Genomic DNA, 19,369 nt, shown 5'->3' on the forward strand with positions numbered 1-19,369 from the left:
AGAGCCAAGTTTGCAGATCACTGGGCTAAGAGACTCGGAAAACAAGCATGTTGATGTATAATTGATTGGTGGGCGCTGCCTTCTTCTCTGCTGTTGCTATGTGTTAATTATCAGTAACTGGGTGCCCAAGCAGGTATGCGATTCATACACTACTGATGCATTAAAGATCAGCAGGACTGCCAGTCAACTTGTATTGTTTAAAGGGAGATAAATTATGACATCCTCTATATCCCTCTCACTTCAGATGGAAAAATTAATTCTAGTGGTTGGCAGTAGATAACAGCTTTATTTTTACTCCAGTTTTCCGTGCACTGGTCTCAATAAATTAGATCCACTGCATTACAATCAGCTCAAATCTTAACATAAATTAACTTGTCTGCTCAGTATTGAAAGCAGCCCGATTAAGGCAGAAATAATCACTTACTGAATTACAACCTAATGATTCAACAACATCTGATCATGTGATAAGGCTAAAGACTAATATTGATAAGTCATTGATTATTTTGTGAAGAGTCTGTACTTTCACATGAGGCATAATATGTGCAGGGGACAGGTACTCTTAAAAATTGGTTGGTAAAGTCTTGACTTCATTGTAATAATGGTGGCGGTGGTGGCCTTTGCACAAAAGAACCCGGAGCTGCACCAGGATTCACAGGAAACACAGCATGATGCTGTATTAAAATTACCTAAAAAGAGAGAAAAAAATACATTAATGGCAGTGTTTGGACTTGTGGTTTAAATCAGAGGTGGGATGAATCCACAATTTCTTTGAATCCGAATCTAAAAATGTTCTCGATTATCTCAAACCTTTCAAATCTCACGAATCCTGTACATAAGAAATGTGTGATTCGTGGTATAGTTGCCCACAGTATAGGTAGCCAGGCATAGGTGGCCACAGTATAGGTAGCTAGGTATAGGTGCCTTCAGTATAGGTAGCTAGGTAAAGGTGCCTTCAGTATAGATAACTAGGTATAGGTGCCTTTACTATAGGTAGCTAGGTTTAGGTGCCTTCAGTATAGGTAGCTAGGTAAATGTGCCTTCAGTATAGGTAGCTAGGTAAATGTGCCTTCAGTATAGATAGTTAGGTATAGGTGCCTTCAGTATAGGTAGCTAGGTATAGGTGCCTTCAGCATAGGTAGCTAAATATAGGTGCCTTCAGTATGGCTAGCTAGGTATAGGTGCCTCCAGTATAGGTAGCTAGGTATAGGTGCCTTCAGTATAGGTAGCTAGGTATAGGCGCCTCAAGTATAGGTAGCTAGGTATAGGTACCTTCAGTATGGGTAGCTACCGTATTTTTCAGACTATAAGACGCTCCTGACCATAACACGCACCTAAGTTTAGAGGTCAAAAAGCAGGGGGGAAAATATATACTAAACCTGGTGCATCCATGGTGAAGGGGCATCTGGTGGATTATGCCCCCTTTGTACCTCATGCCCCCTTTTACCTCTTGTGTCTCCCTGTGTCCTCCTCTATCCCCCTTGTGTCCACCTCTGTCCTTCACAGTACATGGAGTCCCCGACATTGCGGCGGGTTGGAAGTTCATATAGGCAGGTGTTCACAAGTCATGAACTCCCTTCATTTGGACTATAACACCCAGTGACTCTTTTCCCTACTTTTGGGGGAGAAAAAGTCAGTCTTGGGCCCCCCTCCTGTTCCCCCCATAGATAAAAGCATCAGCTCACCTATCCAGCGAACTCAGCATGGAGCGCAGAGCTGCAGAACTCTCTCTTACTCCTCTGTTCCCCTAGTGACTGGCTTTTGGTGATGAACCGATTAGCAAAAGCCGGTCACTAGGGGGAACAGAGGAGTAAGAGAGAGGTCTGCGGCTCTGCGCTCCACACTGGGTAGGTTAGCCGATGCTTTTATCTATACGGGGGCGATCAGAGGGGGTGCGGGGGGAATGGAGGAGGACAAGGGTGAGCAGAGCAGGGCGGGGGGAGCGGCGGACGCCCACGTACACAGCATCAGGATTCGTCGGATTTGGTTAGCAGTGAACGGTATCGGGATTCTAATCCACAAATCTCAAATCTTTTACAAGATTCAAGGGATTCTTGGATTCAATGGATTCATCATCCCACCTCTAGTTTTACTGCATACTGTGTGGGATATATCATCATTTGCATTGCCACAAGCTATTTCCAAATTACAGTATTATTTATTTTTTATTTTTTTTATACCTGAACGTTTGAATTTGAAATGCTGATTCCCTGTCTTAATGTCAGATATGGCTTGGCTGGTCTACAAAGCTGTGTTCTGTCTAAATACTTCCCCATCCAATCATCAGTAACGGTTAGGCATACCTTCCAACTTTTTGAGTTGACTTTAACCTCTTGAGGACTGCAGTGCTAAACCCCCCTAGTGACCAGGCCTTTTTTAGTAAAATAGGCCACTGCAGCTTTAAGGCCAAGCTGCAGGGCCGCACAACACAGCACACAAGTGATCCCCCCGTTTTCTCCCCACGAACAGAGCTCTCTGTTGGTGGGGTCTGATCGCACCCCCCATGTTTTTTTTTTTTTTTACAAATATTTTTTTTTTACAAAAATACCTGTTGCTTTAAATTGTATCCCTCCCTCCCTCCTCCCAGCCAGCCAATCATGGCGATCGGCTGTCATAGGCTGCTGCCTATGAGAGCTGATCGCTCTCTTGTCCCCCAGGAGAACAGCCGTGTCACGCGGCTGTCCCCACCCCAGTACAGCGCTGCTGCTGATCGCAGCGCTGTACATGTAAATACACGGCGGCTTCGCAGTGTAACAGCAATCGCTGCTCGGAGACTGAAAGCTCCGCTCCGCCCACCAAGCGGGAGATGCGCCTGCAGCCTGCGCGCGATCTCCTGCAAACTGCTGCCCCAGGACTTTACGCCAATCGGCACTAGCTGGTCCTGGGGCTGCCGCCGCGGCCACGCCCATCGGCGTGACGCGGTCGGCAAGCGGTTAAGACATGCCCCTGCCCCACCTCTAACCAAGCCCCACCACACCCCTAGCCATGCATACTGCTAAAAATTCATAAGTAAAATATTTAATTTTTGAATTCAAACCACACCACACTGGTCCTTTCTATCATCGCTAGTTTTTCTTAATATTAATATTTTGAAATTAAAAAATATATCAATCAAAGGATGGGAATAAAGTTTGGAGCCATTTCCAATTAAACACACTTTTAGTAGAAATGAATTACAAATCTGTACATCAGTCCTGAAGGAGGAACAAATGAGGGAGCAAGAGGGACAGAGGGATTTAGAGGGACTGTCCCTCTAAAAAAAGGGACAGTTGGGAGCTATGCGTAAGGTTGCCAGGGAGCAGCTAGGATGGGCTTCAACCTGTCTTTTCCTGCAAAGACAACGTCAACTCTGCCCACCAAAGGGTCCGGAAGGGTTACAGTAAGTGATGACTCTGTGCCGAGAGAAAAACTCTCGCTCTGCTGACAACTCTATACTTCATACACATATCTCTGTGTCATGTGACTGACCACGCCAAAGAGAACTTCTCTGGGACCATTACATCACATATTCAAGGGCCACTGCCACGAAAAATTAAAAAAATAATAAAAGTCACATGTATAAGAAGTAAATTGCTCCCAGAGTAAATTGTACCACAAATGCCTTTCCTCCTATGTTACTGTCCCTTACAATAAGTAGTATATATCTGGTAAAACTGAATTTAGGACTAGTCCATCTCCTCATGGGGAGTTCTGAGTATTTCCTTGAGGATGGTTTTACACTTATTTTTTTGCGTTGGGGTGGGGATGCCAGATCCCACAACAACACGAAAAAATGATAAACACATAACTCTGTGGCAGAGTGCACCAACAGGGTCATTTGCATTTCACTCATTTTATACATTATTATACATTATTATTATTATTATTATTATTATTATTATTTATTATACATTATTGTACATTATTATTATTATTTGTATTATTATAATTTATTTATAAAGCACCAACATCTTCCACAGCACTGTATAGAATACATATTATATTATTATACGTATGCTATACATTAACCACTTAAGGACCGCGGTGTTAAACCCCCCTAGTGACCAGGTCATTTTTTACTAAATAGGCCACTGCAGCTTTAAGGCCTTGCTGCAGGGCCGCACTAGTGTTGGGCGAACATCTAGATGTTCGGGTTCGGGCCGAACAGGCCGAACATGGCCGCGATGTTCGGGTGTTCGACCCGAACTCCGAACATAATGGAAGTCAATGGGGACCCGAACTTTTGTGCTTTGTAAAGCCTCCTTACATGCTACATAGCCCAAATTTACAGGGTATGTGCACCTTGGGAGTGGGTACAAGAGGAAAAAAAATTTAGCAAAAAGAGCTTATAGTTTTTGAGAAAATCGATTTTAAAGTTTCAAAGGGAAAACTGTCTTTTAAATGCGGGAAATGTCTGTTTTCTTTGCACAGGTAACATGCTTTTTGTCGGCATGCAGTCATAAATGTAATACATATAAGAGGTTCCAGGAAAAGGGACCGGTAATGCTAACCCAGCAGCAGCACACGTGATGGAACAGGAGGAGGGTGGCGCAGGAGGAGAAGGCCACGCTTTGAGACACAACAACCCAGGCCTTGCATGAGGACAAGAAGCGTGCGGATAGCATGCTTTGTACCACCATGCAGTCATAAATGTAATAAAGATAAGAGGTTCCATAAACAGGGACCGGCAACGCTAACCCAGCAGCAGCAGCACACGTGATGGAACAGGAGGAGGCGCAGGAGGAGAAGGCCACGCTTTGTGAGACACAACAACCCAGGCCTTGCATGAGGACAAAAAGCGTGCGGATAGCATGCTTTGTACCGCCATGCAGTCATAAATGTAATAAAGATAAGAGGTTCCATAAACAGGGACCGGCAACGCTAACCCAGCAGCAGCAGCAGCAGCAGCAGCAGCACACGTGATGGAACAGGAGGAGGCGCAGGAGGAGAAGGCAACGCTTTGTGAGACACAACAACCCAGGCCTTGCATGAGGACAAAAAGCGTGCGGATAGCATGCTTTGTACCGCCATGTAGTCATAAATGTAATAAAGATAAGAGGTTCCATAAACAGGGACCGGCAACGCTAACCCAGCAGCAGCAGCACACGTGATGGAACAGGAGGAGGCGCAGGAGGAGAAGGCCACGCTTTGTGAGACACAACAACCCAGGCCTTGCATGAGGACAAAAAGCGTGCGGATAGCATGCTTTGTACCGCCATGCAGTCATAAATGTACTAAAGATAAGAGGTTCCATAAACAGGGACCGGCAACGCTAACCCAGCAGCAGCAGCAGCAGCACACGTGATGGAACAGGAGGAGGCGCAGGAGGAGAAGGCCACGCTTTGTGAGACACAACAACCCAGGCCTTGCATGAGGACAAAAAGCGTGCGGATAGCATGCTTTGTACCGCCATGCAGTCATAAATGTAATAAAGATAAGAGGTTCCATAAACAGGGACCGGCAACGCTAACCCAGCAGCAGCAGCAGCACACGTGATGGAACAGGAGGAGGCGCAGGAGGAGAAGGCCACGCTTTGTGAGACACAACAACCCAGGCCTTGCATGAGGACAAAAAGCGTGCGGATAGCATGCTTTGTACCGCCATGCAGTCATAAATGTAATAAAGATAAGAGGTTCCATAAACAGGGACAGGCAACGCTAACCCAGCAGCAGCAGCAGCAGCACACGTGATGGAACAGGAGGAGGCGCAGGAGGAGAAGGCCACGCTTTGTGAGACACAACAACCCAGGCCTTGCATGAGGACAAAAAGCGTGCGGATAGCATGCTTTGTACCGCCATGCAGTCATAAATGTAATAAAGATAAGAGGTTCCATAAACAGGGACCGGCAACGCTAACCCAGCAGCAGCAGCACACGTGATGGAACAGGAGGAGGCGCAGGAGGAGAAGGCCACGCTTTGTGAGACACAACAACCCAGGCCTTGCATGAGGACAAAAAGCGTGCGGATATAGCAGCAATGCTTTTTGCCGCCATGCAGTCATAAATGTAATACAGATGAGAGGTTCAATAAACAGGGACCGGAAACGCTAAACCATCCCAGATGTTCATCGGTCATGTTACTTGGTTGGGGTCCTGGAGTGTTGCGTAGTCGTTTCCAATCCAGGATTGATTCATTTTAATTTGAGTCAGACGGTCTGCATTTTCTGTAGAGAGGTGGATACGCCAATCTGTGACGATGCCTCCGGCAGCACTGAAACAGCGTTCCGACATAACGCTGGCTGCCGGGCAAGCCAGCACCTCTATTGCGTACATTGCCAGTTCGTGCCAGGTGTCTAGCTTCATGCCTGGTTTCAGGTCCAGCGGTGCCAGCCACAAATCCGTCTGTTCCTTTATTCCCCTCCAAATTTCCTCCCCTGTGTGCTGTTTATCCCCAAGGCAGATCAGCTTCAGCAACGCTTGCTGACGCATGCCAACAGCTGTGCTGCACTGCTTCCACGATCCTACTGCTGCTGGTGCTGGGTTAGCATTTCCGGATGAGGTACAGCTTTGAGATGCGTTGGAGGAGAAGGAGTCAGAGAGGTAGGTGCTGCTGTTGTTATCCAGTGGGAGGGACGGCGGTGCAGCTGTTTGTGGCGTGGGCAACACCTGCGCCGTAGCAGGTGAGGAATCGCTGCCAGGCTCCACAAGGTTCACCCAGTGCGCGGTAAGGGAGATGTATCGACCCTGGCCGAACGCACTCGTCCAGGTGTCAGTGGTGAGGTGAACCTTGCAGGCAACGGCATTCTTCAAGCTACGGGTTATTTAGCTGACCACGTGCTCATGCAACTCAGGCACTGCAGAGCGCGCAAAGTGGTAGCGGCTGGGAACCACGTAACGTGGGATGGCCACTGACATCATGCAGCTGTTTGTCTCCACCACTCGATATGGCAGCATTTCGCAGGCCAGAAGCTTGGCTATGCTGGCTGGCTGTTACTGCCACGGCCCGGGGGTCATTTGCTGGCAATTTCCTCTTGCGCTCAAACATCTCAGAGACAGACAACTCAACCGTAGGGCTGCACACCGAAGGGCTGTTGGTTGTTGTGTTTGATGAACACTGGGAGACCTCAAGAGCACTAGTCCGGAAAGTGACAGTGTCAGCATCGTCTGATGTTTGTGAATGTTGTGAACCACGCAATGGCTGGGCTACTGCTGCTGCTGAGGCGGGTCTGGTGGTGAGTCTGGTGAACCCAAGGGAGGCAGTGTTGCTGGTGGTACCCTGTCCTGCCGCGTTTGCCCACAGAGTGGGATGTTTGGATAGAATGTGGCGGCTCATGCTGGTGGTGGAGAGGTTGTTAATTCTTTTCCCCCTGCTCAGGCGGGTCTTGCACACCTTGCAAATCGCCATGGTAACATCCTCAGTGCAGTCTTCAAAGAAAGCCCAGACTTTAACTGGCTGAGGACTCGGACCTCGTGCGTGATGTGCTGGTGCTGCTTAACCCACTGCTGGACGCTTGAGAGGTCATCCAAGTAATTATCTGGTCCTGTTCTTTTGGATCTGTGAGGGTTGTTGTCCTGGACAACATGGGCGGTATTGAGTGGGTTTTCTTGGGTGCTCCCCTGTGGCCTGTACGTGAACCGTCAGGGGAAACACCTCTTCCCTTGCCCCTCCCTCTTTCACCGGATTTCTTCCTCATTTCACTTATCCTTAAAGTACACGCTGACTGGCAGCAGTACAGTGGCAGTACAGAAATGCTATACAGTGGTGGGTGAGCGGTGTACCACTATTGTCAGCAGCGACACAGAGCACAATGCTATACAGTGGCGGGTGAGCGGTGTACTACTGTTCCCAGCAGACACAGAGTGGAAGTAAACACAATGCTATATAGTGTGGCTGAGCCGTGTACACAGAGTGGCATTAAACACAATGCTATATAGTCTGCTATATAGTCACCCCGAACAGGGTGATGTTCTGCAGAACCCGAACAGTGGCAAACACTGTTCGCCCAACACTACTGGGAGGGAACGCAGATTTTAGTACCTAAACACACGATACAACATGTTTTCCGGGGTCGGACTCTGAGGCACATACAGATGGTCCCGATCATCATCCTCATCATACAACTCTTCTCCTGAGTCTGACCCACCCACCACCTCTGCCACCCCAACATCCCCAGACACAGACCCCTCATCGTCCTCAACATTAACTTGGGATGCTGGCCTGAGCCAGACCTCCTCCTCCACATCAGGCCCCATCATCTCCTCAATGGCAGCCCTCATTAATCGCTCTGGCGACGGACCGATGGACACAACGTTCTCCTCCGGGGAGGGCTGCTGCTGACCACTGGCTGCTGGGGTGGATGTTATAGCTTGCGTGGGGCGTTGGCTGTTGCTGTTGTTGGGAGTGCTGCTCACAGCGGAGGTCTCTGGGGAACTCATGTTGAGCTCATATAGTGGTTGACGGTGAGTGGAGTATTACTGATCCCAGCAATATACACACTGACTGGCAGAGTACGCAATGCTATATAGTGTGGCTGAGCGGTGTACACAGAGTGGCAGTAAACACAATGCTATATAGTCTGGCTGAGCGAGCGGTGTACTACTGTTCCCAGCAGAATCAGAGTGGCAGTAAACAATGGTATATAGTCTGGCTGAGCAGTGTACACAGAGTGTCAGTAAACAATGCTATATAGTCTGGCTGAGCCGTGTACACAGAGTGTCAGTAAACAATGCAATATAGTCTGGCTGAGCGGTGTACACAGAGTGCCAGTAATCAATGGTATATAGTCTGGCTGAGCGGTGTACACAGAGTGTCAGTAAACAATGGTATATAGTCTGGCTGAGCGGTGTACACAGAGTGTCAGTAAACAATGGTATATAGTCTGGCTGAGCGGTGTACACAGAGTGGCAGTAAACACAATGCTATATAGTCTGGCTGAGCGAGCGGTGTACTACTGTTCCCAGCAGAATCAGAGTGGCAGTAAACAATGGTATATAGTCTGGCTGAGCGGTGTACACAGAGTGTCAGTAATCAATGGTATATAGTCTGGCTGAGCGGTGTACACAGAGTGTCAGTAAACAATGGTATATAGTCTGGCTGAGCGGTGTACACAGAGTGTCAGTAATCAATGGTATATAGTCTGGCTGAGCGGTGTACACAGAGTGTCAGTAAACAATGGTATATAGTCTGGCTGAGCGGTGTACACAGAGTGTCAGTAAACAATGGTATATAGTCTGGCTGAGCGGTGTACACAGAGTGGCAGTAAACACAATGCTATATAGTCTGGCTGAGCGAGCGGTGTACTACTGTTCCCAGCAGAATCAGAGTGGCAGTAAACAATGGTATATAGTCTGGCTGAGCGGTGTACACAGAGTGTCAGTAAACAATGGTATATAGTCTGGCTGAGCGGTGTACACAGAGTGGCAGTAAACAATGGTATATAGTCTGGCTGAGCGGTGTACACAGAGTGTCAGTAATCAATGGTATATAGTCTGGCTGAGCGGTGTACACAGAGTGGCAGTAAACACAATGCTATATATAGCGTGGCTGAGCGAGGTGCACAGTGGCAGTACACACAATGCTATATAGTCAGGCTAAGCCGTGTACACAAAGTGTCAGAAAACACAATGCTATATATAGCGTGGCTGAGCGAGGTGCACAGTGGCAGTACACACAATGCTATATAGTCAGGCTAAGCCGTGTACACAGAGTGTCAGAAAACACAATGCTATATATAGCGTGGCTGAGCGAGGTACACAGTGGCAGTACACACAATGCTATATAGTCTGGCTGAGCCGTGTACACAGAGTGGCAGTAAACACAATGCTATATATAGCGTGGCTGAGCGAGGTGCACAGTGGCAGTACACACAATGCTATATAGTCAGGCTAAGCCGTGTACACAGAGTGTCAGAAAACACAATGCTATATATAGCGTGGCTGAGCGAGGTACACAGTGGCAGTACACACAATGCTATATAGTCTGGCTGAGCCGTGTACACAGAGTGGCAGTAAACACAATGCTATATATAGCGTGGCTGAGCGAGGTGCACAGTGGCAGTACACACAATGCTATATAGTCAGGCTAAGCCGTGTACACAGAGTGTCAGAAAACACAATGCTATATATAGCGTGGCTGAGCGAGGTACACAGTGGCAGTAAACAATGCTATATATAGTGTGGCTGAGCGAGCGGTGTACTACTATTCCCAGCAGCGACACACAATGACTGGGGGGGACCCTGGCTAGCGTGGCTGGAGAGCGAACTACCCTGCCTGCCTACCCAAAGCTAAACCCACAGACAAATGGCGGAGATATGACGTGGTTCGGGTATTTATTTACCCGAACCACGTGACCGTTCGGCCAATCAGAGCGCGTTCGGGCCCGAACCACGTGACCCGTTCGGCCAATCACAGCGCTAGCCGAACGTTCGGGAACGTTCGGCCATGCGCTCTTAGTTCGGCCATGTGGCCGAACGGTTTGGCCGAGCACCGTCAGGTGTTCGGCCGAACTCGAACATCACCCGAACAGGGTGATGTTCTGCAGAACCCGAACAGTGGCGAACACTGTTCGCACAACACTAGGCTGCACAACTCAGCACACAAGTGATCCCCCCCCCTTAACCCCCCCGCGGGACGATCATGGCCAATCAGGAAAGAAAAGGAGGCAGAGGGTGGCTGTGATTGGCGGTCAGGGACAGCGCCCCCCGCCTGATTGGTTAATGGAATGGAAGAGAGAAGAGGGTGGAATGCGATGTCCTCCCCATTTGTGAATCTGCTGCAGAGGGGATGGACAGGGCACGCGGATGAGATGCGGCTATACAGCGGGCTAAAGCCAGAGAGCCGGTGCACAGATACACCACACCGATGTCAGCCCCCATCAGTGGTGAAGATCTTATGGATGGGGTGGACAGGGCTTGCGCAGAAACAATGAAAAATACGAGTCTCATGCCAGAGCCACCTATGCAGCACGTTGGCCACCATCAGCAGGGGACAAAGCCTGTGATTATCACTTACTAAGTCAATGAAAATTTGCATGGAAAGCCAGGAAAACTGTCAAGTGTTTGATCTTGTCCACCCTGGTTTTACTTATGTACAGTGAGTCCAGTGATTCGAGTACAGATGATTATGATTTACATACCTTCATAAGCAACAACAACTCAGAGTCAGAATCAAATCCTTATTAACTCTTAATAAACACACTCTTATTGGAAGGTGTTTGTTAATTACCCAGTACCTACTAACAAATTCAGGAATAACTAGCAAATATTTCATTTAAATATAGCACAGATTCAACAGACACCACCCAGTGAGTGGCACCCTGGATTATTTCAAATCACTACCTCTAATCGAGAGCTTCCAGGAGCCGAAATTTACCTTGATCGCCACACATTACAGCTTTGTGGTAGAGGGGGAAGGAAAGCTTTACGTGGGGTTTAGGGTTAGGCACCACCGGGGAGATTAGGGATAGGCACCACTAGGGAGGGCTTAGGGTTAGGGACCACCTGGGGGTTTCTTAGGTTTAGGCAACACCAGGGGGGATCTTAGGGTTAGGCACCACCGGGGAGAGGGTCTTAGGGTTAGGCATCGGTAAAGGGAGGGTTCTGTGTGAGAGTAGGGTTAGGTTTAGCCATAGTAAAATATCTGTAAATATTACCAATATTTTATTATAGAAATTAGATAGAATATAGAATATTGCTAATATTAGTGAGATTCTAGTAGCGGCATACCCTGCGCCCTTTTTCTCCAGGCGCCTTTTTTCTCATGTATGCATTCACAAATGTTAGGACTCTAAAATGGTCATTTTATTCTTTGCATGTTTTATTAAATTATATTTCTTACCTGGTGAGCTTGGGCTTGTGCTTTGTAAAGGGACCGACATCCAAAAATAGAGGTGGAAAGTGTGACAGAGAACAGCAGGACGTTTGTCATGAGGAGAAGAGAAAGAAGTGTGAGGGCACCATTCTGTCAACATAAAATCAAGACTGAATTACTTAATTACTGAAAGTGGTTTTGTACTCAAATTTTATTTGTGGTCTACAGCATTAAACATGGCACAAAATGAAAAGCTAAAACTATCTGACTGTTTTTCAAGGTGCTGGAAGGGCTAGTGCACACCACAAGAGCTTTTTAGATGCTAGAGATGTTAAATGGTCTTGCTATTTGCTAATGCAATGCTATGGGGGATTTTTACAAAATCACATCACTCCAGTGTGCACACACATAGGATAACATTAGCAGGAGCTTTTAAAATCACAAAATACTTAGAAAAGCTCTTCTGGTATGCACCAGCCCGAAGAGTTAAAACTCAAGCTTACCTTATTTAATTGCTAATTGATAAGCTTAAGAACAGCAAAAAATAGGCAGCTCTCCTAGTCAGGCTGCAAATGAAATGAAACCAACAGAGGTGTGCAGCACCCCCCAGAGACTTAAATGCATACCTTGAATGCAAATCATATGCAAACTATGCATTAATCCCTGATCTAAATACATTGAATGCAAACTGATACACATGAATGCAGCGAGCCACAAGTAGACTTAAGATGCCCATACATCAGGCGACTTTGGTGGCGGATCGACCAACCAATTTGATTATTGATTGATTATTATTATTATCGAATTGGTTTAAAATTGGTGCCGCCAAGTGCAGGCCCGATCGAAACAATTTTGGGCCGAATTTGGTTGCGGTAGTCGATCACGTCTGGTGCAAGATGTCGTGCCGAAGTTGGTTGATCAGGTGGGCAGCATTACGGCGACCAATTTCGGAACAAGAGACAATAGGACAAAACCCCAGCTTCTGCCCACCATAATTAATGAATGTGCCCCCGTGTGTGCATTTATACATTACCTGTCCAGTATGAGCCTCTACGCTGTGTCCCTAACCTCCAGGTGGCTCTCCGTACAGGCCATTGGCACATAGTGACTAATGTTGGCGCATAGCATCGGATGTTGGACACTATGCACCAGTGGAGTGTATGGAGAGCTGCCCTGTGCTTACGAACATCGCGTTGAAGGATGACAAAGGACAGGTAATGTATAAATGTACATTTATACATTAGGGGGACAGCAGTGGGGCAGACGCGGCGGTCTCAGGCAATTCCCTTAAGATTTCATGCTGAAATCAGATGGAAACTGGCCTGCAGTATATGGGCAGCTTCGACAAAGAGACAAATTTATCTCTAATCAGATTTGATTAGAGGTAAATTTGTCTCTTTGTCGAATGTTCCCATAATCTTCTACAATTTTGTACAACAGGAGGAAATGACAGCGCTTTCAAATATAGGCTGCACCTGAATTGACCAGATGTATAGATGGGCAGAACCCACACACGGGCCCTCTGGGCACGTCATTATTGTGGAAGAGTCTACTCAGTCTAGTATTGAACATGTCAGCAACCGGCCCCGCAGCACGCCTGCAGATATGGTTCCTAACTGCGGGATTGACCAGATCGAGAGGGGAAGCAGCCTTAGTCGAGCTACCACAACGCTGTGACCCCCTCAGAACACTTCTCACTGCCACCACTAGCTGCCACTAGACACTTCCACACTGCAGTTGAGTGATCTGCATGCAATCCGCGTTTTTGTATTCGCGTCAGCTTTGCGCTTTAGGCCGAATACGGGAACGCCACGCACACACACACACAGTACAATCGTACAGTAGCAAGGCACAATCAGGCACTGACTTTGTAATGCAAGTTACACTGCAGTCTCTTCTAGGCTATGAGCGTTAGCTTAGTACAGCAGAAGTCAAACTTATTAAATAACAATTTAATATTCAAGAAAAAAGTGGAACAATGCAGAAAATAATATATACAAAAGATTTACAAAAACAAAGTAAAAATTACAAAATAAAAGTTACAAAGGTACACAAGACAAGTTGCATAAAATAAAAGGGAAATAAATGTACCAGCATATAGATCTGAGCGTTGTTGCGAGGGGGACGCGGTTCTGGTCAGACCAGGTTAGTCCTAGCTTTTTGCTACCCCCAGAGAACTACAAGTTGGGACTATCCTAGGCCACTTATATAGTCCGTTGTGTGGCCCGGGGCCACTCAAATGTCCAGATTCAGGAATAATCCAATTTCCTACATAACACAAGTAATATCCTTTCTGTGATATGCAACTTCAAAGCTTTCCTGTCTCAGCTTTTGAAGTTTGCAGAGATTTCAAAACCACTTACAGCAAGCTGTCATATGTAAACTTCAAATGTTCCTGTGTCACCTTCCAACTGTCTAGTCTGGATTGTATTTTGGGCTTGTTTACATATACACAAAGTTCAAAGCAAGGCAACACCTTTGCAGCATGCCTGACAAAATACGGAAGCTGCCATGCAATTACCTGTACCCAGAGGAACTGAATGCAAATGTAGTTTCACAGACAATCACATCTGAGACAGCAGATCAAAGGTAACTGACTAGTGGCCTAATGAGCCATTTGTGGCCTAATGAGCCCGAAGTTAGCAATTTAAGGTAACATCTTCCTTCAGCCATACCCATGTGACATAATACACAGCAGCCATAAAAATGGAAAAATATGGCTTCTGTATTATCCCAACATCATAACTAGCTGCAATATCATGACAGAACATCCTCCTTTGTTGCATCTGTTTTGAATGCAAGTTGTGTAATCTGCCCATGTGTGGGCTCTGCAGTGCTGCCCATAATTATTCATGCCCCTAGTAAATTTTGACTTAAAGGGACTCCGAGCAGTGCAAAAACTATGGAAAGATGCATATCATTTTAAAGCTCTCTTTCTCCTCTTTCCAATGATATATAAACCACCGCCCTACGCCTTTTAGTTTTCGCTATTTTCACGATTGAAATTGCAGCGGCCGCGATTTCAATCACGAAAATAGAGAAAACTAAAAGGCGTAGGGCGACGATTTAGGTGTCGCCAGAAAGAGGAGAAAGAGAGCTTTAAAATTATATCCATCTCTCCATAGTTACTTGTATTACACAGGACGACACTTTCCCCAGTGTCAGCAGCTCCATTCAGCAGAATGAAGCTGCTGACTTTAGGAAAAAGTCGCCCTGTGTAATACAATGTAACTATGGAAAGATGGATATCATTTTAAAGCTCTCTTTCTTCTCTTTCTGGCGACACCTAAATCGTTGCCCTACGCCTTTTAGTTTTCTCTATTTTCGCGATTGAAATCGCGGCCGCTGCAATTTCAATCGCGAAAATAACAAAAACTAAAAGCCGTAGGGCGGCGGTTTATATATCATTGGAAAGAGGAGAAAGAGTGCTTTAAAATGATATGCATCTTTCCATAGTTTCTGCACTGCTCCGAGTCCCTTTAAAGTTACTTTTATTCAACCGGCAGCAAGTAATTTTTTGACCAGAAATGACATAGGTGTCTCCCAAAAGATAATAAGACGATGTGACAAAACGTTAATGTTGTTGTCTGCTATTTCTTTACCACTTTTGCTATGTCTTTTGGATCATGTTCATGCTGAAATGTCCATTGGTGGCCAAGGCCAAGTTTCTCTGCAGACTGCCTGATGTTGTCGTTGAGAATCCTCATGTATTGCCCTTTATTTATGGTGTTGTTTACTGTGATTAGGTTCCCTAGTCCATTGGATGAAAGATACCTCCAAAACATTAGGTTTCCACCACCATATTTCACAGTGGGGATGGTAATCTTTGGGTTGAAAGCTTCTCCTTTTTTACGCCAAATGAAGGAAACATCATTGTGACCAAACAATTCGATTTTTGTTTCATCTGACCATAACACAGAAGACCAGAAGTCTTCTTCTTTGTCCAGATGAGCATTTGCAAAGGCCAAGCAAGCTTTTGTGTGTCTTATATGGAGAAGTGGCATCCTCCTTGGTCTGCATCCGTGGAACCAAGCTATGTGCAGTGTCCGTATTGTCTGCATTGAGACATTGCCACCAGCAGAGCCCAGATAAATCTACGGAGCAATTCAGTTCTAATCAATTTCTGTCCCTTGCCACTAAGTCCAAGCTATCTTGCTCAGCAAACCCTTTTTTCTTCCAAATTTTAAGTGACTACATAACCTCCCATTGCTGTCCTTGTGAGTTTTTTTCAATATCAAAATTTATTCCTAGTTACAGATTCCCCTGAGATAGATTGCCCAAAAATAAAATAATAATACATAAATAAAATAAATCAATTAAATACATAAAGAAAATTAATTAATTAATTAAATAAATAAATAATCAGATCACTCCTAAAGAGCTAAGAGCTTCTTCTTTGTTTCAGGTGAAAAGCTGCGGTTGGATTCCCAAAAGGTGAGTATGGAGTCTGAATGAAACAGGTCTTATCCTATCTCTTCCTGGAAACTACTCCTAATAACAGTAATTCTTTCTCCACAGGGTTGACGAAATTCCTGCTCTACAGTCGTCCAACAGGTAAATAACCATTAACTTCAATTAATAGATGTAACGATCAAAGATGTTACCTCTGTGGTGGAAAGCAGCACAGCTGCTTTCACACCTGATGTCACCTCTGCGGCCACGCCATCCTGGGTGTCGCTTCCCGACTCAGGTGGGACAGGGGTCTCTGTTGCACAGCAGCTTAGGTCCACACGCCTGCGCATGGAGCAAAAGGACCTTTATGGGTTTAGGAGACAGATCAGCTGACATTGTGGTCAGCTGACTTCTACCTGTCAATCTACCTTGCAGGTTGGTTCAGCCCCTCGGGCGGGGCTGCTTGAATCTGCCTTCAGTATTTAAACCTGGAGTTGTTACTCTGTCCTTGTCTGTTGTCGTGAATGCTTGTGTGTCAGCGCTCAGACCTTAGACTAGATCCCAGGTGTTGATGCTAAGGATTTCACACCTAGTCTAGGTGTGAGGATCCGCTTGGCTGCCTGCGCAGGCAGGCAGCCTTTTGACCACTGTTCAGGTCTGCATTCTGCAGGTCTCAGGAAGAGAGACCTTTTGTCAGTTGTGCAGCTTGCTGCTGAGGAATTTGCATATGTTTGTCATGCAGATTGCCTAGCCACATCCCTTGTGGGCTTGCTCTATAAAGAGCTATGTTTCCCACAGTAAGTGGCTGGTCATAAGAGTTAATTCCCGTGTAACACTCGCCTGTAGTGTCAGCCTTGCTCTTTGTTTGAAGATTAGCCTAGAGTATTTCCTGGGACTGTACTAGGCAGGTTTACTTAGTGCAGTTAGGATTGCTTATCTGTTTTGTTTGTCTGTTGCGATAGTCCTGTCCCAGCGGTGGTCGACAGGAAATCGTTCTGTGTGTCTGGGTGCTAACCTGAACAGCGGTTGTTACTGGTAGCCCCTTCTGTTCTGTCTTCCTGGATCGCACTAGCCTCTTGCGCTAGTGCTGTGGATCCTTCTGTTCTGTCTGCCTGGATCGCACTCGCCTTGCGCTAGTGCTGTAGATCCTTCTGTTCTGTCTGCCTGGATCGCACTCGCCTTGCGCTAGTGCTGTGGATCCTTCTGTTCTGTCTCCCTGGATCGCACTAGCCTCTTTCGCTGGTGCTGTGGATCCTATCTCTCGCCTGTTCCTGTTTTCGTGTGTCTGTCTTGTCTGCTACGAACGCTTGCTGGAGGCTCGGTGAGGTAACCGTTAAGCAAGCGCTCGCGTCCTCTGTTTCATGTTTGTCTGTCGGTGGTTAGTTAAGAAAAACAAAAATTTGCTTTCCTAAAACAGAAAGAATTTGTGATAATTCAGGTTGGAGTGAGCTCGAGATGTCTCCCAGAGCACCACTGCTGAATATATGCAAATTAACCATTGTACCTTTAGAAGCTAAACACACCTCCAGAACCGCTGGAATGCAATGATGGGTCAGCTTGTTAAATTGTACAGAGCCATAATAATCCAACATGCATACAGACTGTTTCGGATTGTTTGATTCTCATCAGTGCATGGCATGGATTAATTTGGCTCTATGGAGTAGGGCTTGTAAACAGAGAGGTACAGACTAACCAGCAAGCTCATGGTGACCCAGAACTCATTGGAGTGTGTAAGGGACTACAATGGTCCTAAAAGCCCCCTTACTAAGATGTTAAGAAAAACAAAAATTTGCTTTCCTAAAACAGAAAGAATTTGCGATAATTTAGGTTGGAGTGAGCTCGAGATGTCTCCCAGAGCACCACTGCTGAATATATGCAAATTAACCATTGTACCCTTAGAAGCTAAACACACCTCCAGAACCGCTGGAATGCAATGATGTGTCAGCTTGTTAAATTGTACAGAGCCATAATAATCCAACATGCATACAGACTGTTTCGGATTGTTTGATCCTCATCAGTGCATGGCATGGATTAATTTGGCTCTATGGAGTAGGGCTTGTAAACCGAGAGGTACAGACTAACCAGCAAGCTCATGGTGACCCAGAACTCATTGGAGTGTGTAAGGGACTACAATGGTCCTAAAAGCAGTGCTGGGCCGAAATGACGCATTAGCGTAATTACGCATCGTAATTCACTACAAATGCACCGTAAGCGTTACGTGTAAGGTTACGGTATTACGCATAATTAATTACGCGTAGACCGTAGGTTACGTTGTTACGCGTAACAAATTACACGTAAGACAGTAAACTCCCATTGAAATTACACAGTTTGCCGTAATCGCGTAATATTACGCTCCCGTATAATATAAAAAAGCCGCCGACTTTAAGGGTTAATAGCAAAGCTCCCTTAAGTGCTAAGAGCCTCAAATTTGGAGAATATATTAAGGAGATCAGAAGGAATAAGAGGAATTTTTTTTTTTTCAAAAAGACCTTATAGTTTTTGAGAAAATCGATGTTAAAGTTTCAAAGGAAAAATATATACATTTAAAAACCCGCCGACTTTAACGGTTAATAGCAAAGCCTGCTTAAAATTTAGGAACACCAAATTCACAGGGTATATTAAGGGGATCAGTGGGAATTAGAGGGAACATTTTTTTTTCAAAAAGACCTTATAGTTTTTGAGAAAATCGATTTTTAAGTTCCAAGGGCAAAAATGTCTTTTAAATGCGGAAAATGTCAGTTTTTTTTGCACAGGTAACAATAGTGTTTTATTTTCATAGATTCCCCCAAGTGGGAAGAGTTTTACTTACTTCGTTCTGAGTGTGGGAAATATAAAAAAAAAACGACATGGGGTCCCCCCTCCCAGACCTCTTTAACCCCTTGTCCCCCATGCAGACTGGGATAGCCAGAATGCGGAGCACCGGCCGCGTGGGGCTCCGCACCCTGACTATACCAGCCCGCATGGTCCATGGATTGGGGGGTCTCGGAAGGGGAGGAGCAGCCAAGCTTTTCCCTCCCCCTCCGAGCCCTTGTCCAATCCAAGGACAAGGGGCTCTTTTCCACCTCCGATGGGCGGTGGAGGCCGCGATTTCCTGGGGGGGGGGTTCATGGTGGCATTTGGGAGTCCCCTTTAAAAAGGGGTCCCCCAGATGCCCACCCCCCCTCCCAGGAGAAATGAGTATAGAGGTACTTGTACCCCTTACCCATTTCCTTTAAGAGTTAAAAGTAAATAAACACACAAACACATAGAAGAAG

At 46.1% G+C, this 19,369-nt stretch overlaps 1 protein-coding gene across 7 annotated transcripts in view; it reads right to left on the bottom strand.

The window, feature by feature from the left end:
* Positions 1-266: 266 nt before the first annotated feature.
* LOC137536227 (membrane-spanning 4-domains subfamily A member 4A-like) overlaps positions 267-19,369 on the bottom strand; it is a 106,528-nt gene continuing 87,425 nt past the window's right edge. For all 7 annotated transcript variants that reach the window (XM_068258351.1, XM_068258349.1, XM_068258346.1 and 4 more), the window contains 2 exons: positions 11,751-11,873; positions 267-686 (listed from right to left, as the gene is read on the bottom strand). In XM_068258351.1, coding sequence (XP_068114452.1) covers positions 588-686; positions 11,751-11,873 — 222 coding nt within the window. In that variant the 3' untranslated portion in view covers positions 267-587. The remainder of the gene's footprint in view (positions 687-11,750; positions 11,874-19,369) is intronic.

The sequence above is a fragment of the Hyperolius riggenbachi genome, chromosome 10, assembly GCF_040937935.1.
Source record: "Hyperolius riggenbachi isolate aHypRig1 chromosome 10, aHypRig1.pri, whole genome shotgun sequence".
NCBI lineage: Eukaryota > Metazoa > Chordata > Amphibia > Anura > Hyperoliidae > Hyperolius > Hyperolius riggenbachi.